Genomic DNA, 20,830 nt, shown 5'->3' with positions numbered 1-20,830 from the left:
TTTACTATGTATTTCCTTTCATATGTAAGACCTAAATAAAAAGGAAAAGGTGATCTATCTTCAAGTCAAAGAGGGACTACTGAGGTGGGTGAGAGGGACAAAAAAGGTTAGTAGGAAGGGTGGATATAACCAAAGCATATTACTTGTGTATTTGGAAATGTCACATCAAAACCCATTAATGCTTGTTATAACAGAAAGAAATGGTTCTCCAGTCCAGGTGTAAGTAGAATGTGGGAATTCAGTGTTCATTATTGTAGCATTTATTAATCATGTTCTATGCTGGACATTATTTTTCTTGGGAAAATGTACCCTGATGTGTACTGATAGAAAGAATGAATCATTCTTTTTTTAATTTATTTTTTATTATTTACATTTATTCACTTTGTATCCCACCTGTAGCCCCCTCCCTCATTCCCTTTCAATCCTACCCTCTCTCCCTCGTCTTCTCTTATGCCCCTCCCCAAGTCCAATGATAGGGAAGATCCTCCTCCCCTTCCATCTGATCCTATCAGGTCTCATCAGGACTGGCTGCATTGTCTTCCTCTATGGCCTGGTAAGGCTGTTCCCCATCACAGGGAGGCTATCAAAGAGCTAGCCACTGAGTTCATGTCACAGACAGTCCCTGTTCCCATTACTAGGGAACCCACTTGGACACTGAGCTGCCATGGGCTACATATATGCAAGCGTTCTAGGTTATCTCCATGAATGATCCTTGGTTGGAGTATCAGTCTCTGAAAAGACCCTTTTGCCCAGATATTTTGGTTCTGTTGCTCTCCTTGTAGAGCTCCTGTCACCTCTAGGTCTTTCTATCTCCCCCTTCTTTCATAAGGATCCCTGCACTCTGCCCAAAGTTTAGCTATTTGTCTTAGCATCTGCTTTGATACCTGCTGGGTATAGTCTTTTAGAGACCCTCTTTGGTAGGACCCTGTCCTGTTCTCTGTTTTCTCCCTCTTCCAATGTCCATCCCATTTGCTTTCCTGAGTGAGGATTGATCATCTTACCCAGGGTCGTCCTCCTTGATTAGCTTCTTTAGGTGTACAGATATTAGTATGTTTATCCTATATTATATGTCTAATATCCATGTATAAGTGAGTATATACCATGTGTATCTTTCTGCTTCTGGGGTACCTCACTCAGGATGATCTTAACTAGAATGAATGATTCTTGAGCCTAGTGATCTCCCTGTGCTGCCTCTGAGTTCTGGACTTGGAGGCAGGCTCCACCATTTGCAGTTTGGATTACTAGCTCTTAGAGGAGTCATTTGGACTTGTTTTTCATAATTATATCTCTGTGTTGAAATTGCTGTATTTGTTTTCATAGAAATTTATTTACCAGTTAAAAGGAACAACTTCCCTAAGAGAAAAGTGAAAGTTTAACATTCAGTAAACTGAATGGTTAAATATTAATAAAACTAAAGGTAATAAAAGTAAAAATAAGGATTAAAGACTTAACAAAAAGGAAAAACACAGTAGAAGAGAAAAAATAAAACACAACCTAATTAAAGAATAAAATAGTAAGTTAATATAATTAGAAAAGATGAGGAAAAAACCAAACAGCCCTCTTAGCCAAAGTGCTCTATTGGAAATAACTCCCTGTGGGCCTTAAATAATGGAGTCCTCCAGGTTTGAAGGGCCAGTGAGCTGTAGCTGAAACCAGCTGCCATTCCTCTCTACTTCCACCCTAACAATTTAGGTCAGTATCCAGGCTGCTCCCCGGCTGTTTCCTGCTACACAGGTTAATTAGTGGTGACTTTGAAGGTTTTCTTATATGTATATCAGAGGTGTGGCAAAAGTCTGGCCACCAAGAGCCCTAATTGCACATGGAGCCTCAGTAGTCTGTGGAATGGCCAGGCAGTGCATTGCTGCCTTCAGAGGCCCTCAGCCTGACAGCCTGTGGGGCATGTCAAATACCCAAGCTGTGGTTTTTGGAATGTCCTTGACAGTGAAGCAAACAGTTGAAACAGTGAATTCTGTGAGACAGATTAGCAGCCTTGGTCTCTTGTGCTTTCAGACCCATACCCTGGTGCGTCTAGTTTCACTCCTCACAGAATAGGACTATCTACCCCTAAACCCCCTTTCCTCTCCATACCTCAGCCCACCTTCCCTGCTTAAACCTCACAAGTGATTTGTCACGAATATCCTGTCAGTAGCTCTATTGTTTGGTAGTATCCCACTTTATTGCTGTTAGATAGTGTCCTAAGGACCCTGAGCTGTGATCATTCACCTTATTTATCTATTCATCTATGTAGCTATTTATTTATTTATTTACTTACTTACTGACTGACTGACTGACTTACTTACTTACTTATTTGAACTCTAGAGCAGTTTAGTTCCAAAGAATAGGACCATTCTCCAAATGGCTTCTATTTGGAGCCATTGGAGTGTTTGCTGTTTCTTTTTCTTTATTTGCTGAGCAATAGACAAGGTTTCCCTAATAGTAGGGTTTTAGATATTTATTAGGTACAAGTATTACATTGAGACAAAACTCTTGTCCTGGATTTACAGCTGCAGAAACTTGGGTTCCTTCTGTAGTTAGGACTTCTAATTGGCTGCTATTCCGTGTGCTGCTGGTTCAGTCACACTTCCCTTATGATTGTAGCTTACAGCATGGTGTTTTTTTCTCCTGCAAGAAACCAGCTGAGGGTGAAATCCAGAACTACTTTGTGCTTGTCTGAGTTCTTTTAGAATTCTGTTCACTTCCTGTTGGATTCTGTCATACTTCCTAGCTTTCTATGGCTTTCCTTTGTTGCACTGGCTCTTCTTCCTCAGACATGGGGAGGCCATTCCATTCTTCCAGGGTTCTTTCTCTTAGAATGTATTTTTTTTAAATTCAGATGATTGAGTTTTACAGAAGCATAGCATGCTATGACTAGCATGTCTTCTTGAAATGGTCCTCTAATTAAAAGCCATGACTAGATATTTAAGTTAAAAATGGTTCAGCATGTTTTCAAAGGGAATTTTTATTTTTTTCTTCCCACAGAGAACGAGAGCAGACTGAAGTTGATGGGACCAGTAGTCTGGCTGAGATGGACTCAGGGCCAGTTCCTGCTTATCCTTTCCAGCCCATAGCAGCTGTAATCATGGAGGTATGATTTGTGGCACATCGGATGTCTATGTGTTAAATAATACAGTTATAACATAGGAAATGTAGTCAGGTGTTGGGACAACAGGCAGGGCAACAGAGAATTCTTTCAGAAAGAATTTCCATGAAGATAAAGTTCTGTGACTGCATGGAAATTAACCATGTTTTTCCACTCATCGTTTCCTTTGGGGGCTGGAGATGTAGAATAGTCATAGAACAAATGCTTTACTAACACAATCACTTTAAAAATTATCATGGTCAATACAGTCTAAAAAGATATATATGACTTCAAAATATACAGGAATAAAAATAAAAGCTGAATGTATCATAGTTACTTTTTTTTTTATAAAAACCCATTTTGCATATTTTTGTAGTACTAACATTTGATGGTTTATTGTACAAGAATTGATGTTATTTTCTCTTTGTGACAATATAAAATATAATTTAATATTTATATTTTAAATTATATTCATGTATATTACATATTGACATGAAAAGTTTAAAATGCAAAACACTCAAACTTTAAAACACAAGGTGAAAAATAGATTTTATTACATTTAAATTTAGAAGAACTGCTATGTAGCATTAAAAGATACAGTGGAAACTTAAAATAAAATAAAAATAAGTAAACCTAATGTTAAATAAGACTCACCAGATACACAATCCTGTCACTAAATCCTGTCACTATGGACTAGTAACAAAAATTACTATAAGAATTAAAAAAAAAAAAAGCCGGGCATTGGTGGTGCATGCCTGTAATCCCAGCACTCCGGAAAGCAGATGCAGATGAATCTCTGTGAGTTTGAGGCCAGCCTGTCCAGGACAGCTGAGGCTACACAGAGAAACCCTTCCTTGAAAAACAAAACAAAGAAACAAACGAACAAATAATAAAAACCTGGGCATTGGTTTACCTGGTCAAAGGCAGGACTTGACCTCAAGGGTAGGAGAGGGCATGACCATAAAGGTGCTTAATCTCTTCTCTAGTAATAACAAAATTATAGTCATGTCAAACTCAAATCAAATTAAAATAATGCCTAGTTCACGTTTACTAGTTTAGCAGAGCTGCCAACTTAGAGCATTAACTGTGACTTAGAGATGGGCTGAGGGTGAAGCCCATGGTATGGCAGTTGCCTAGGAGTCAAAAGGCCCTGGGTGCAACCCCCAGTATCCTACCTCCTCCAAATCACTTAGAAAAAAATGGTCTCTCTTCCTGGCATATATAAATTGGTTCACTTTTGCTGAAGCAAAATTTTGCTTTTATGTCATATTTTAAAATGTCCAGACCCAACTAATGTATAGTCCCACTGTTAGGAATGTAATTTAAAACACCAAGGCAGCTTGCTTCTTACAATAGTGAAAAATCACATATAACTTCATCTGTTCTCATGCAATTGATAAAATAAGTTATGATACTGCCAAGTCCTGCATGGCTGTAGGGACTGTCATGATAGGGAAGTGAGGGAACTAAGAAAAGTCAGACACACACAGAAAAGCTGGGATCAGGAGATCTTCTGGTGGAAGAACAAGGGCACATTGGAAGCTCAGCATGTTTGTCGTATGCAAATGAGCAAGGAGGTGGCACTATTACAAGGAGGCAACATTATTACATATCTCGGAACAAGGAGGCAGGGGTAGCTAATCTCAGCAGGAACCATCTCTATAGAGAAGCAATCTTCAAGGCAAAAACAAGGGGCAGGGGACCTACCACGGACATTTTCTGCACACATTGTCAACTTTCTAATTTGGACCCTGAAGAAGACATTATCATCCCTTTGAACCTCATGCTGGGCATAGGACAGGGTGGAATGGGATGTCACTTTACCCTTCCTATAGTCTAAGGTTTTGCAGTCGTGACATGGCCATGCACATGCAAACAATAGCCATTCACTCGGGACTTCATTCTCTCTCTATAATGATATAACCAACCATTTAAAATGTTAAAGTAGGTTTATCCTATATTATATGTCTATATGAGTGAGTATATACTGTCTTTCTGCATCTTTCTGCTTCTGGGATACCTCACTCAGGATGATCTTTTCCAGATCCCACCATTTACCAGCAAATTTCATGATTTCCTTGGTTTTTATTGCTGAGTAATATTCCATTGTGTAGATGTACCACAATTTCTGTATCCATTCCTCCACTGAGGGGCATCTAGGCTGTTTCTAGCTATTACAAATAAGGCTGCTACAAACATGGTTGAGCAAATGTCCTTATTGTGTACTTGAGCCCGTTTTGGACATATGCCTAGGAGTGGTATAGCTGGATCTTGAGAAACTGCTACTACTAGTTGACTGAGGAAGTGCCAGATTGCTTTCCGGAGTGATTGTACAAGTTTACATTCCCACCAGCAGTGGAGGAGGGTTCCCCTTTCTCCACAACCTCTCCAGCATGTGTTGTCACTTGAGTTTTTGATCTTAGCCATTCTGATGTGTGTAAGGTGAAATTTTAGGGTCGTTTTGATTTGCATTTCCCTTATGACTAAGGACGTTGAACATTTCTTTACGTGTTTCTCTGCCGTTCGATATTTCTCTATTGTAATGCTCAATCCCTATCCAGAAAGGCAAAGAAGATGGACATCAGAAGGAGAAAAGAGGGAACAAGTCAGGAGCCTGACACAGAGGACCTCTGAAAGGCTCTTCCCTGCAGACTATCAATACAGATTCTGAGACTTATGGGCAACCTTTGGGCAGAGTGCAAGGAATCTTATGAAAGAAATGGGAAACAGTAAGATCTGGAGAGGACAGGAACTCCACAAGGAGAGCAACAGAACCAAAAAATCTGAGCACAGGGGTCTTTCCTGAGACTGATACTCCAACCAAGGACCATGCATGGAGATAACCTAGAACCCCTGCACAGATGTAGCCCATGGCAGTTCAGTATCCAAGTGGGTTCCATTGTGATAGGAACAGGGACTGTCTCTGACATGAACTGATTGGCCTGCTCTTTAATTACTTCCCCCTGAGGGGGAAGCAGCATTACTAGGCCACAGAAGAAGACAATGCAGCCACTCCTGATGAGACCTAATTGAACAGGATCAGAAGGAAGGAAAAGAAGACCTCCCCTATCAGTGGACTTGGGGAGGGGCATGCCTGCAGAGGGTGGAGGAAGGGAGGGATTGGGACAGGAGGAGGGAGGGAACCGCAGGGGGATACAAAGTGAATAAAATGTAATTAATAAAGAATTCTTTAAAAAAGTAAAAGAAAAAAATTTAAAAATAAAATAAAATAAAATGTTAATGTAGCTGGAGGATTAGGAAGAGAGAGTTCAGTGGATAAATTACCTTATCCACTGGCATGAGGACCTGAGTTTAGATCTATAGAACCATGTAAAATCTGGAGAAGGAGGAATGTGCCTCTAACATAAGTGCTGGGCGATATGGAGATGTGGCATATCTGTATCTCATTAGCCATCCACTCTAGCCAAATTTTGCTTCAGGCTCACTTTCAGTTGACAGAAATAATATGAGCTAATACAATGTTTACTGGTTTTTAGGTGCTATTTTATTAACATAGAAAAAAACACTTGTAGACACATACTACAACATGTATACAGACAGAGTATCTTTCATGTATATTTGTTGTGGTATGTGTCTACAAATGTGTAGGAGAGGCTGAAAAAACATCTCATAAAGATTATAAATGGAAAATGGTCATTTCTAGATTATGAATCTACTGGTAATATTTTTTCTTTACACCTTTGTTTGTAGTAAATATTTAGCAATTAGTGTGTTTTAATTATTATATTCACAATTCATTGTGCATCTCACAGTGACATTAACTCACCAATGCTCTTACTTGATTGCTTCCTTGAAATGATCCAAATGTATTTCATTTTGTCAGAATGAAAAAAATCAAGAACAAGAGAAAAAGAAGCAGATTGCAGAGAAAGACAGTGATGTGTGCCTCCCAGAACATAAAGTGGAGCCTGAGCAAGTAGCGTCTCAGGGCCAGGCTGGCGACTGCTGTGGAAACAAGGACAGTGGAGTGGTAGAAAGTTACAGGGAGGCGCTGTCACAGCAACTGGACAATGAAGATGAGCTGGACCAGCGAGCCTCAGAATCAGGTGCTAAATCTCATCATTTCAGACTTTCCTTATGGAAAGACAATTTATACCTTATTTCACTTTTATCATGTTCAAAAAAATGGTTCTGTAGCATAATACTTACTCTGTTTTGATTCTACATGAAGTGATGATTCATATCATATTTGTTCATTTTAAGAAAAATTATTTTCTCGATATATTTGTATTTTCTATAGCTTTGTAGGTTTTACCAATATTGGTTATATTATCTTACAGATAGTTTTTATTTTACAAAATATTATGTTGGCTTGTATATTTAAACAGATAAAATAAATTTTAGGAGTTCAGAAGTTTTTGTCAAAATATTTTTATAACTTTGTTCTAAATTTGTTTAATATACTGTACAATTATAGCTTTATACCATTAAAATTTACACATTAATATAGAGAGCCTTAAAATGCTGATATGTGTTTTTGTGAGAATCTGTACAGTTTCTGTTTTTTGTTGTTGTTTGTTTGTTTGGAATAATAGATTCTTCTAGGTCTACTAATGTGATGCTAGTTATATATATTTATATTGGACATATCTTGTCTAGGGATTATTTTAATGAGTAATGTGTTTAGATTTGATTGGGCTCTTACTCATATTTCAAATGGTTATTTTTAGAGATTTGTCCTTAGAATCAATCACTCTACATATCTATCTTGAGGAGAGTAACCGTCTCTTCCCTTTTTGCAGGCCTTTTGAGTTCTAGGGAAACTCCTACTCTTAGACAATTAGAGTTGTTTAAAATAACTCTGAGTTTGAAAAAAAATGATAGTTAATTTTGGAAATAAAGACCTTTTTCAAAATTGAAAATAGTCTTTTGGCTATGTTTTATAGTAATCATATACTTATTCTGTCCTCCATCTAAAGTGTATTCTTAATATATGTAAGTTCATTTTTGGTTGTGGATAGTAATTCTCAAAGTTGAATACAAGCAGTTATTATGGAAATAGTAGCAATACTCTCATTTTACTCTGTTTTTATATTATAGAAGTTTACTTTTTCATGATATAAAGTTTCATATGCATATTCTTATAGATATCAGTAAAAAGAAAACTAAGAAACTAAGAATGAAAAGGAGTCATCGGGTAGAACCGGTCAATACAGATGAATCCGCTCCTAAGAGTCCCACGCCACCCCCACCTCCCCCTCCTGGTGAGTAAATTGATATTGATGTTGGATGTAGAAACACTGCTTTAGGCATTTTAGGGAAAAAAGGAAGAAGAAATTAGATAGTTTTCACTATCTTGTTAGTTTGTTGGAAAAAAATCTTTAATGTCTGTGTGATGCAAAATCTGTAAACATTTCGGTGTTTTAAGAATGAAACAGTAAAATGTACTGACATAACTTTACACAATAATTACTCGAATATGATCATATTCTGTTTGAAGAGAATTGAAGTTTAATCGATTGGCAACAGGACTGAGATTTTTAAATGCTGGGTCTTTAATCATTTCTTCCTAAAAGCTATATAAATATGTGATTTTTCTCAATATAAATGCAGCATGCATACCCACCCCCTAATATGTTACAGGGACTAATACATGTAAAGCTGTGGGACACAGCTACAAAAAAAACTGTAAGTACTGAGCAGAGTGTCCCACACCTTATACTTACTGGTAAGTATGTGTCAGCTATACATGCACTCATAATTCCCTTGTAGCCTTGCTGTCGAAGCTTTAAATGGGAGTATTTTTGATTATGAACTTTGATAAGATTCATTTCTAGTATTCTTTTTAACAAAACGATACTTTAAGCTTCTGGTAGGCATTAGAAAAGGTAGCCAGAAGCTTATTTGTGATGGTGACAAGAGGTGTGAATTTTTGATTAAAATTATGTTAAGAGCTAAAGCAGATGTTAGCATCCTATCGTAACATGGTGAATGGAAGACAGTTGAAAATGTGTACATGGCTGTTCAGAATTGTGTCCCTATGACAGAATTGTGTCAAAATGACGTGAAATGGTAAATGCATTTTCTTTCAAGGGAGGAATCCTCGTAAAGGCCCTTAAAAGTATTCATTTAACAGAGCTTCTAAATGTTTTCTTTCCCTTTAGTTGGCTGGGGAACCCCCAGAGTCACTAGACTTCCAAAACTTGAGCCTCTTGGTGAAACACGTCACAATGGTAATGCAAAAGGATCAGTTTGCAAGTATCATCTGTGCATATTACATCCACTTTTCTTTATCTTATTACTTCAAATTTTCATTATTTTATTTTTAGTAGCTATCAGATCTACTACCATCTTTTTTCATTATACTTTTAGCTTTCATTTTACTTTATTTTTTAATTTTTAAATGCACCTTACCACTATATGATTTTTTTATCTCAATACAAATATATGAAGACTCATTCTTGTGTTTTTTCAAGTTTCCCAGCAACTGAAGACTGAACTATTGCTGTTTTATTTACTGTGCTAGAAATAATCGTGCTGTTCCTGTGTTCAGTACACTCTGATAATGAACATGTTTTCTCTGCTCATAATACACTGTACTAAATATTAAAATGAAGTCTATAGCAACACAATGTGTAAATGAGAAGTCACATTAGTAAACCAAATAAAACTAGGCTAAACAGAAATTCTCTCGAAGGCTTTATTGAGTCAAGAAAATACTTTTTCTTGATGAAATTGTCATAGTTATAATACAGCCAGTGCGTTGTATTAGAACTCCAAGAAATAAAACCAAGGAAAAGATAGTTAGGACTCACAGGCAAATAACAATTTTGACCAGAAATCTAGGTTTCTATATTGTATCTAGAATGTGAAAGAGTAAATCTAATTAAAGCTCCATAAACTAGTTCATTAACAGTACCCACTACACTTAACCTATTTCTATTTTATTTACTGATTTTTACACTGTAGTATTTTAATTGATAATAGATGTGATTCTATTTTATTATATAACCTGACTTTATTTATATTAAAATACATTATCAATTTACATATTCAGCATTAGAAAATAGTATTAGAATGTGCCCATTTATCTGTACACATATTCATATATAGAAAAATAATTTCTCACAAGACCAATATTTTCTCTTACTGAATTCAATTATTAAGAACCTGTCCTAGTGGTTGGCTACCATAAAATGCTAAAATGTTATGCTCAGGATGCGAAGCTAAGCACTGCACTCAGGGTCAGCCACTTTGGACCCAGAGAAGAGCATGTCTGATTGCATGCGGGTTGATGCCCCAGGTCCCGCCTCTGAGAAAAAGGTATCAGACGGGTCTGATGCTCTTTGGGTGGATGACACCTAAATGAACATCAGTACAAAGTCCCAATTTATTTCTAATATCAGAGATCAGACCTCTACTCTTGCCTGATGCGTCTAAAACAAAAAGGGGGAACTGTAGAGAGCTGCGGAATGCTGTGCCTTAAAGATGGAGCTGGTTTCCGCCTTCCACCTTCCTGATGGTGAGTGCTCTGTGTCACAAACAACTCCACATTTGGCTAAGGCTGAGGATCTGGCTTGCTTCCATGTATGTGGACCTATCTGCATTGCCCACGTGGCACGCTGGGGTTGGCTACCCACAGGCTATTTAAGCTGTGGGCTGGCTTTCCCCAGGGTCAGATGATTGTTCAAGGTTCCTGAATAAACTGCATTGAAAAAAAAAAAAAAACCTGTCCTAGTTGTGATTCACAGTACTATGACAGAATACCATATGGAACAGCTTACTATCAGAAAACTATCTTGGTTCATGGCTTCTTGAAGGATGTTTTTTCCATCACAGCAGGCCAGCCATGGCAGAATGACTGGAGCTGAGGCTTCTAGTGGCAACTGGATGATATGACAGCAGACAGAAAGCAGGGAGGGCTCCATCTAGAAGCAGAGCAGGGCGCCCTTCAGAAGCTACCCCTGGGGTCCTCCTCCATCCCCTGGTGGTGCTAAAACAGTGCCACTGGCAGGGTCCACATACTTACACACATACACATGTAGGGACAGTTCTGAATCAAAACATGACCTTCTACTTTTGTACCCTGTTATTTCATGTCCATCTCCTAGAGCAAAAACATTCCCTTGAACAGTCCCTGTAGTCTTAACATTAATCAAAATTCCAAAGTTCAGAGTTTTTTTCTGAATTGTGAACCCCCTAAAATAAAAAATAAAAGTTAAATACTTCCAGTATAAAATGGCACAGAATAAACATTCTCTTCTAAGGAGGAACAGAATAGCAAGGAAGGATGGATCTGAAGCAAGACCAAAGCCTAGCAGGGCAAATATAAAATGCTGCAGTTACATGTACAGCTTATAAGTCACACAGTGGTATCATGTCAGCTCCAGTGGTCTTGCCCTACCTGGAACTGTGGCTCTGCCATTTGCAGCTCATGTGGCTTTCTCTTTGAGTTAGGTCCACAGGGCCTGCAGTTTTCTTTGACAGACATCCTGTGTTCTGGTGTTTCCAGCGTAGCCGCCTGGGCTTCACCTTCATGGCTTCATGGTTCATACCGTCAGGAAACCTGCCATTGCTAAACATGCCCTTGCCTCAGCCTGTTCTCTACAACTCAGATGTTTCCATGCTTCTTTAACTCTTCCATTCTGTATGCCTTCAAAATCCCTACTGCATGGACAGTAGCCCTACTGCTGCCAGCTGAAGATACAGCTGGACTTTGATGGGCTTTGGCCGTAGCACTCTGAATGTCTCCGCATGGCTACAGAATGTTTCTGTAGGTGACTCTCTGTCCAGCTGCTCACCTTTTCTGCTTTGTCTTTGCAAATGAAAGTCTTTCTAATGAGTTTGTACTTTTATACTCCAGAACCTTCTCTGGAGCTATAGGCTTCAGATTACTTTTTCTGTTGCTGTAGTGCAATGTATGAAGTGAGTAGCTTCTCTTTCACGGTCCTAATCCTTTAGTAACCAGGCCTACAGTGTCTGCACGTGCTCTGTGTTAAATGCACTCCTCTCCTTTTCCAGGCCAAGCTGCTGCTTCTATTTTTCTGCTCTACTTTTTGCTCTCTGTTCTCAGTATAGACTAGCTGGAATATATATATACCTGAATGCCACAGCCTGAATGTTAAATACCAAATACAATAGTCTAGTACTTTTGAGTTCAGGATGACTAGGATATGGTCAAATTCTTTGCATAGTGTGATGTGAATTGGCCTCTACCCAATCCTAGTAGAGTCCTTGTTCCCATCTGAGCCCTCATGCCTACAGCCTTTTCTGTTGGTGTGACCTTGCAGAAGTCCAGCAGAATTTCCATTGATCTTTATTTACAGCATTCTAGAGCTTCTCTAGCCAATAGCTCCAGACTCTTCTACATTAATTCTGAAAAACAGCTCTAAGTACTACATAATCATATTCATTGCAGCAAGGACTCCATTCCTTTGTTATTAATTTTCTGTAGGTTTCATAGCCTTCAAAATGGCAGCACTACCATTTGTAGTGAATAAATGTATGGAAACATATGGGCCTGGGGTGATCGGTTCAGACCCAAACAATAATAGCACACAATTTATATTAAACACCAGCCAAAATTTGTCACATCAAGACGAATAAGATATACACTTTACCTAATTTAATAGAAAACATAATCGTCCAATATACTATGGTATCTACGACAATATATTTCTTAGTGAAGACTTGGAATAACATTCAGAAACTCCATGGGCAGTTATGGAACATGGCATAAGAGCTAGGGATTCAAAGAATAAGAAGAGCCAACAGAAACAGGATCCAAAGTAAGTATACCTGTGAAATCTTAGCACCATTGAAGGCTTAAGTTCAGGGGTTTCAAGCTAGCCTTGCTACATGAGAGTCTGTGTGAAAAAGGAAGATAAAAAAACAACAAAAACTGGTAGAAAAGGACAGTAGTTTGTTTGGAAAAAAATAGTTTGAAGGCATAAAGCTATGTAGAAGATAAGAGGAGAAATTTAAATTACAGAAAAAATTGAAAATGAAATTCTGGTGTTGATCTTGATCTAAATGGTGAAGGTCTTTCCTGTATAGTTAAAATATAAGAGCTAACTATTAGCAAATCTTCAAGCTCTAATATTTATTTAATATATGGACATAGTGTTAGAGATGAAATTTTTAAATAATTACTTTGTGTATGAGTATTTTAACTGCAAGGATGTCTATGCACCATGTGTGTTCCTGTGGTGTTCAGAAGAGGGCATACGATCCCCTGGAATTGCAGTTACAGATGTGTATGTGAGCCATTTTATGGTTGCTGGGAACTGAACCCAAGTACTTTGGAAGAGCAGCTAATGATCTGAGCCTCAGAGCCATCTCCCCAATCCTTCTTCTTTTTATTAACTTGGAATACATTTTTCCCATTATATGGGCAAAAGTCTGATGACAGATACACATTATATATTTGGTGGATAATTAAAAACCAACTGCACATGGTTTTTGAGCTCAACTTTACTGACTTGAACAATGATTGCCACAATCACATTGAAGGCAGCTTACTTCGATTACAGGCATTTACTTTGGTAACAGCTTGATTTTTTTTTTTAAATCACTTGTATCACTTACAAAGCTTTCTCTGTATAACAGGTAGGACAGAGGCATTCAAAGAGACATAAAATGAGAATCTGTATTTATTTTTGTGAATACTCTCAATTTCATCAATGTGCTATATATGAGAAATAAATCAGAATTTCTGTTGAACAAAAATACCGGCTATTATAAATTAAAGATTATTGCCAAAGCTTAAGATTATGAAGGGTGATAAAACTTTGTGTATCCTTTTACTGCTCTCCAAATTATATCATAAAATGTTTGATAACCACTATGAAAATGTTTAGGAAACTTAAACCCTCTATCATATGGAACATTTCAGTTTCCTATAATGAAGTGATACAAAGCCCCCTACAAAAGTATAGTAATTTCTTGGAAGAAAAAAAAAAGACATTTTATGTACATACATTTGGTCTTTTAATAAAAATATCTTAAAATTCATAATTGGATATATCTTTTAATTTTCATCATAACATAACTGCAAGTAAGAAGTACCTGCCATTGTGCTTGGAAATTTCCGTTCTTTTAAACTGCCTTTTATTATGGCAGCAAACATGCCTTAGGTAAGAGCTGAAGCATTTGTACTTCTAAACTGCAGAATCAAGATTTGAACAGAGGTCTACCTGGTTTTAAAACCTATACCTTTAAGTTATGTTTATACAATTACATTAATAATTGTTAAGGCATCTTGGCAACTTAATTTTTGTTTGAAATTTACACTTGCTTTGAAAATAACTTCGCCAGTACATTTATACATATATACATGTATATACACATATTTACATATATATATACATATATACACATATTTAAGTGTTCTTAAACAGCTGTGCTTCTAAAATAATTATAAGGTATTATATGGAAAATGATTTATGATTACTTACATGTGGCATTAGGTTTATAATATAACTTGCGGCAAAGTAAGAAATAGAAATTTTGGCTATTGAGTTTTCTTAGCTGGTAAAGTTACTTTATACTGCCAAGCCTGAAGCCCTGAGTTTGATTCCCAGGATCAACACAGTTGAAGGAGAGAATCAATTCCCATAAGTTGTTCATACACAAACATCAAAATAAAGAAATGTGATATATATAAAAGAATACAAATGTATTATAAATGGAAAGGTGAGTGCCTAGGAATATGGCTCAATAAGAGAGTGCTTGCCAGTATGCATAAAGCTCTGGATTCTGTTCCCATACTCAAAAGGAAAGACTATTTCATACAATATAGTTACCAAGCCACAGAATTGTAGAAACATTAGGTATAGGGAGACAGTGTGCTTCTCCTAAAATGCCTAGACATAATGACCACTAGAAAGAAATCTGGTATGTACAGATAGTGACTGATAGGTCCTTAGCAGCAGGGAGTGTAGATTCTCAGTATTTTATATGTGTTTCCTAATGTGAGTGTGTATTTAAAAAACAAAACAACAACAAAAAACTACAAGTATGTCTGTTTAGTACAACATTTTACCAAGCATTTAAAATTTACCCTGGTTGTTATGTTTTAAATTAGTTCAAATTTTCTTGGATTTTTGTTTGTTTCTGTATTCTGTATCTACTCACTTGAGAATTACCTACATCTTAATCTTTTAAAGCTGTTTATTGGAAAACAATTAGCATCAAGAAACTTGATTACCACATTGTTTGATGCCTTCCATTTCCCTTCTTTACACAGATTTCTATGGGAAGCCGCTGCCTCCCCTGGCTCTTCGACAGAGGCCTAATGGTGACGTTCAGGACATGATTTCATAACCAAGTCAGATGGGGTCTTCTTTTTAATATCAACAAGGTGAACTGAGACCTTTCCCCAAAGCAGAAAAGCCCTGAACGCTGATGACTGGGGCAAGACAACTAATGATTTCAGGGAGGAAAGAATACCCAAGAACTTGACCTGATGATTTACTTCTCCATGTGCTGTGGTTAAAGCATAAAGGAAACAGAATGACCAGTAGCTGACAAGAGCATTTGGCAAAGTTAGCATGTCATAGTATTGACTCATTGGTTTACACGTCCCTACTCCTGGACATACTCCTGAAGAAAAACCTCCTCAGAAATTGAGCCAATGGACTCTACATACCTGATTATTTAATAGTCTGCATTTCTATGCATTAAACATATTTTATAAGGTACATGTACATGGAAGGGGAATTCCTGGGAATTTATAACCCAAATTTTAACTATTTTTATATTTTTTTCTAAAACTTTTGTTTAAGTTTGCTATTCTATTGACTGCGCACTTTTCTACAGATGCTTTGTTTAAACTGTCTGGATAGGAAGTTGATTTACCTGACAAACATAAAATGTTCAAGCAGGATGTGTTTAAAGGGCTTGAGGAATGTTTTGTGATATTGTTCTTAAAATGTACACCCTATTTAACATAATTTTAAAGTAGTTACTGCTGTAAAAAACAAGTTCTCAGATCTTTATTCTACCAAATTATATGATTTGAAAATGGTACCCAAGGAGAGAATTCTGTTCTGTTGTGTCTGTTTGTTTTCCTTGGTCATGATCTCAGTAAATGTTATGATGTGAAATACCTTTTAAAAAAAATTGCTAAATCTGTTTAGATTAGTAAAAATGTGACCTATGAGACATTATTCAAAATTCTAAACAACTGGATACTCTCAAAGCTCAGGTGCCCTCTGCCATGCTTTTGTTGTTAGCAGCTCCATTGACTCGTTCGGGTTGTTTCACTTCTTCCATGCCTTGAAATTAAAGGTAAAAAGATTGTAAAGGCTACTGCAAGTCTAGAGATTTCAGTTTTACAGCAAATAAGCCTTTTGAATGAAAACGTTGGCTCAAGTCCTTTCATAAAGAACCAGTTCTAACAAACATGACTTAATGTAAAATGATAGCACGTGTTTTGCCCTTGAGTGCCATTCATAAGGCTCTCTCTTTGTCCATCTATCCTTTACGAAAACTGCTAGAGATGTTGTTAGTAATGGATTCATAATGTAAAATTCAGGTGAGTCAAGGTGAAGATAAAAAAGAACAATTCCATAACCTTGTTAGGATTGGTACCATATCCTGGCAATAAACATACCGTTTTCTGAGTGGAAGTCCATCGAAATAATGACACCATTATTTGCCTTTTAAATATTTATAATGCATTGTGTTCAGATTTTAGCTCACTGGATCTAGATCAGTCATGTCACATGATGCTAGTCAGCACTGGTAGAATTTCTGTGAGTTTGTGCATGGTACCTACCTCGCATGCTGAGGAAAAAGCATTTTTTATTTCTATGCAAACCCCATATGCAGCATTAGTAGATAGCTCAGAAATGAGGAGAATCACAAGAAGACAGAATGTAAATTCTGACCTGGATATTAGAGGGAAAAGTGCTCATCTTTTTGGTTTGTTTTATAATATTTAAATTCTCTTTTAAAATTAAACTTGCACATTAGCTGTCTTTTAACATTCATCAGGTTTGAAGATAAAGATTTTTTAAAAAATTCTTGCTCCCTACCAGTGTTTACTGTAAAGTACAGTAATTACTCTTTCATAAAAATGATTTTGAAATTGAATGTAACATAAACTGGAGTTGATGTTTTCTATGGCACTCTCAAAAATTAATATGTTTTTTAAGACACTGTAAAAATCCTTTAGAAGATGTTTTGTAAATCCTGTTGGATTTTAACACTTCAGTGCTTATTTTGTTATATTATACATTTTCATTCTTATTCATCATGAATTATAACATTTCACACAATAAAAATAATTAACAACAATATAACATTTCTCTTTATTTTTTATTTTTAAATGGTTTTCTTTAGCTAATCAGAATTTTGGGGGCCTTATTACTGTGGAAAGAGGTAAATTGGTAGATTGAATTATATGTACTTTTTTTGTTTTATATGAAAACGATTTAAAAGATGTGAGAGAAAAAAAACATTGATTTCTTTTTAATGTTACTGCTCTCAATGTTTTGTCAACTCTACTGCCCAAAAGATAGATTGTAACTTACTTACAAGAAAATTTCATGTACTCCTACTGGGTAATCCATATGTATATATTACATATATGATATTGTATGTAATGAAGTACTAATTGAACTTTCAACAGTGCTAACTGAATTTCCCTACTTTTTTATACTGAGGGAAGCAAATTTATAATTTTTATGAATTATTTAAGTGCTGTTTTCTTTCTTTTTCTTCACCCCCAGATCCCTTGGAATTAGAATTACAGATGGTCTTGAACTGCTGTGAGCACTTGCACCCAACCCAGAAACTATGCAAGAGCAGGTCTCTCCAGCCCCAAGCCACATTTTCTTTGAGCAGAAAATTAAATGCTATTTTACTGAGTTTAGAATTTACTCTGTATAGTCTAGGAAAGTTCATTTATAGAAAACACTGGTCTCAAACTATGAAAATATTTTGGGGTCTGAGTGGTGGCTCAGAGGTAAAGAACATGTGCTGGTCTCAGAATCCAGTGTCAGACAGCTCATTACTGGCTGTGGATCTTAAGCTTCTGAGAGCTTCTGCATTGTCACGCACATGCACACACACACACACACACACACATGAATAATTAAAAAAATATTTTAATTTGATGCTCAGAGTTGTGTGCCATTTTACACAGGGCATTCATTTCCTCCCATCCAAAGTAAACAAACCCATCTTTTAAAGAGTTGAAACTGCTTGTGTAAATACAGCTATAGCTTATACATCTTATTATCCTTGGCTTTTAATATCTGTTTTTGTCTGAATAGAGGATACTTTATAAGCGAGGTTTTGCTGATACTCATCTATTGAGAAGTACACGTATTATCTGATCCAAAGAACAAATCCAGATCTTAAAAGTATGGTAGAGAAGATGAAAATAGTAAAAATATTGTTGTTTTGCAGAAACAGAGGTGTAGAAGCTTGTTTTCCAGAGGGAAAAAAAAAAGTAGGAAAGGAGAAATGGGATTTTTGTTAATTAGTGGGTCAGCTTTGTAATTAAAGGGTAAGTAGGATATAAATCATCAGTTGTAAATTCATTTTATGTACTGATGATGAGGAAACTATGACACAGGTGAGTTAGTGAGTTCCAAATTTTTGTTTTATGAGAGAACATTTGTATATTCTCCTGTACCTGTTACTGTTAGCTGGCTAGGGTTAGCATAAGTAAGCACCAGCATCTTAGTGGACAGAACAGCTGTTTTCTTCCAATTCTCAAGGCTGGAAGCATAAGGCTAAAGTGCCAGCAAGATTCCAAAACTTCTTACTTTACTGCCAGTTTACTGTTTCACTACTCTGTTGCTCCTAGTATGTCTTGGTGTGTCCATTTCAAACACTGTTAGTTACACTGGAGTAGGGCTCACATCTCACAGCATTATTTTAACCTGATCACTCCCTTTTAAAGGCAGTCCCAACCTAAGATACAGAGGATTAAAACTTCAACATTAAAAGCTGAGAACAACAAATTTAATCCCTCATACATATATATATGATCAGCACACCATATGTTTTATCCCCCACTACACACACAAAAGGAAGTCCAAGACAACTAAAACATTAAAAATAGAGGTCATATTTACATGTTCCAGCAGTGGCTTGTCTGCTTGGGTTTCTATACAATACCTGGGGGCCCCTAAACTGATACAAGTCTCACCTGAAATGAAAGTTTGTGATTGCCTGAACTGTGTTCTCTAGCTTTGATTGCAAGTACCTCTATGTTTTTCTTCCATTTGTTTTAAGGAACAAAGAGTTCTCACAATGTCCGACTGGTTTTACTACTCAGTGGGTCTTTATCTTTTTGGCAACATAAACAAGAGTTTGAGACATGGTTTATATAAATATGAAGATTCATAAAATTGTTAGAATAAGAACTAGACTATAAAATACATCCAAAACTTTGCATCAAATGATTTAATAATTTAAAAAGGCTTAGATTAATAATTTACCTACAGCTAAATTATTAATCTTTTAACTTACTAAGTCCTTTACCCTATCATTGAAAAAAAAAAGTAATGGGGCTTCTTGGTTCGTTTGTAATGTATCTTTTTGTATCAGTGTAGGTCATCCTTCACTATGGTGACTTCTAGGCTAATCTGAGCTACAGGAAATACTATACAATATTAACAAGACATGAACATCCTAATATTTACTGTTGGTTCTGTTTATGTCTTCAGTAGTTCAAAACAAGTCTACTAAGAGATCTGACCTTTCTAAGTTTTTAACATCCTAATGAGTCTACCTCCCATTTCCTCGATCTACTTTGCAAATATAAAACTAGTATATTAATTCAGCAGTTGAGACATTTTATAAGGAACATAGAAAACACAAGAAATACCTCTACATATAACATCTAAAAGGTAGATGAATTACTTTTTCCCAAATATACAAAGGTGGTATTCATGTAATCATTTTCACACCAAATATTTTATTTTGCATTGAATCAGAGGACTAACAAGACGTTTTAGATTACTGAGGAACTTCCCTAAATAAACATGCTAAGTATTAAATTGCATTAGTGGTGAGGACATTTCTTTGCATGGGGTTAAGAGACCAGCACCAATTTACTGCACTTACATCTACTGACATTTTGAGCATCTACTGCAATCTGAAAATGATGATACCTAGTTATTATAAACCAAATCATCTCTTTTGAGAAATTGCAGGTGTGTTACCAGGGAACACATTGAACACTAATGAATGGTTATTCTCTTTTTTTTTTTTAAATTATATTATTTATTTACTTTACATCCAGATCTCAGCTTCCCTCCCATCCTCTTCTCCCAGTACTGTCTTCTCTTCCTGACACATTCACCCCACTTTCCTTCTCAGAAAAGGGAGGCCTCCCATGGATATCAACCAGCCTTAGCATATCAAGTAGTAGTAAGACTAAGTGCATCTTTTATTTATTGAGGCTAGACAAGGCAGCCCAGTTAGGAGAAAGGAATCCAAAGGCAAGCAATGTAGTCAGAGACAGCCCCGCTCCTGCTTTAGAAGTCCTACATGAAGACCCAGCTGTACAACTGTTACATATATGCAGAGGGCCTAAGTCCGCTCCTGCATCCTGTCTGTTGGCCGACGAACCGTTATTCTTAACACCATCAACACTGTTACTTGCTGTAGTGGGCTGGAGGTTTGGTGTGTCCTTCCTGGTCCCTGGGGTATGATCTCGAACTTGGTGATAACAGTCATTATTCACGTATGACTGATGTAACAGTCTTAAATCAAATCCAGCCACCTATCCTCAGTAAGACTATTTTAAAAACAAAATTGAAAGTGGAA

At 36.6% G+C, this 20,830-nt stretch overlaps 1 protein-coding gene across 3 annotated transcripts in view; it reads left to right on the top strand.

Annotated features, from left to right (window-relative positions):
• The window catches only part of Arl13b (ADP ribosylation factor like GTPase 13B), a 66,791-nt gene extending 49,684 nt beyond the window's left edge, over positions 1-17,107 (top strand). For 2 of the 3 annotated variants that reach the window (XM_060370612.1, XM_060370610.1), the window contains exons 6-10: positions 2,980-3,085; positions 6,924-7,146; positions 8,188-8,304; positions 9,205-9,273; positions 15,288-17,107. In XM_060370612.1, coding sequence (XP_060226595.1) covers positions 2,980-3,085; positions 6,924-7,146; positions 8,188-8,304; positions 9,205-9,273; positions 15,288-15,364 — 592 coding nt within the window. In that variant the 3' untranslated portion in view covers positions 15,365-17,107. The remainder of the gene's footprint in view (positions 1-2,979; positions 3,086-6,923; positions 7,147-8,187; positions 8,305-9,204; positions 9,274-15,287) is intronic. The other variant, XM_060370611.1, reaches the window with a different exon arrangement.
• Positions 17,108-20,830: the final 3,723 nt, after the last annotated feature.

Source organism: Meriones unguiculatus, chromosome 17 (assembly GCF_030254825.1).
Source record: "Meriones unguiculatus strain TT.TT164.6M chromosome 17, Bangor_MerUng_6.1, whole genome shotgun sequence".
NCBI lineage: Eukaryota > Metazoa > Chordata > Mammalia > Rodentia > Muridae > Meriones > Meriones unguiculatus.
The sequence above is the reverse complement of the archived record's forward strand: the minus strand, read 5'-3'. Positions and strand labels throughout refer to the sequence as shown.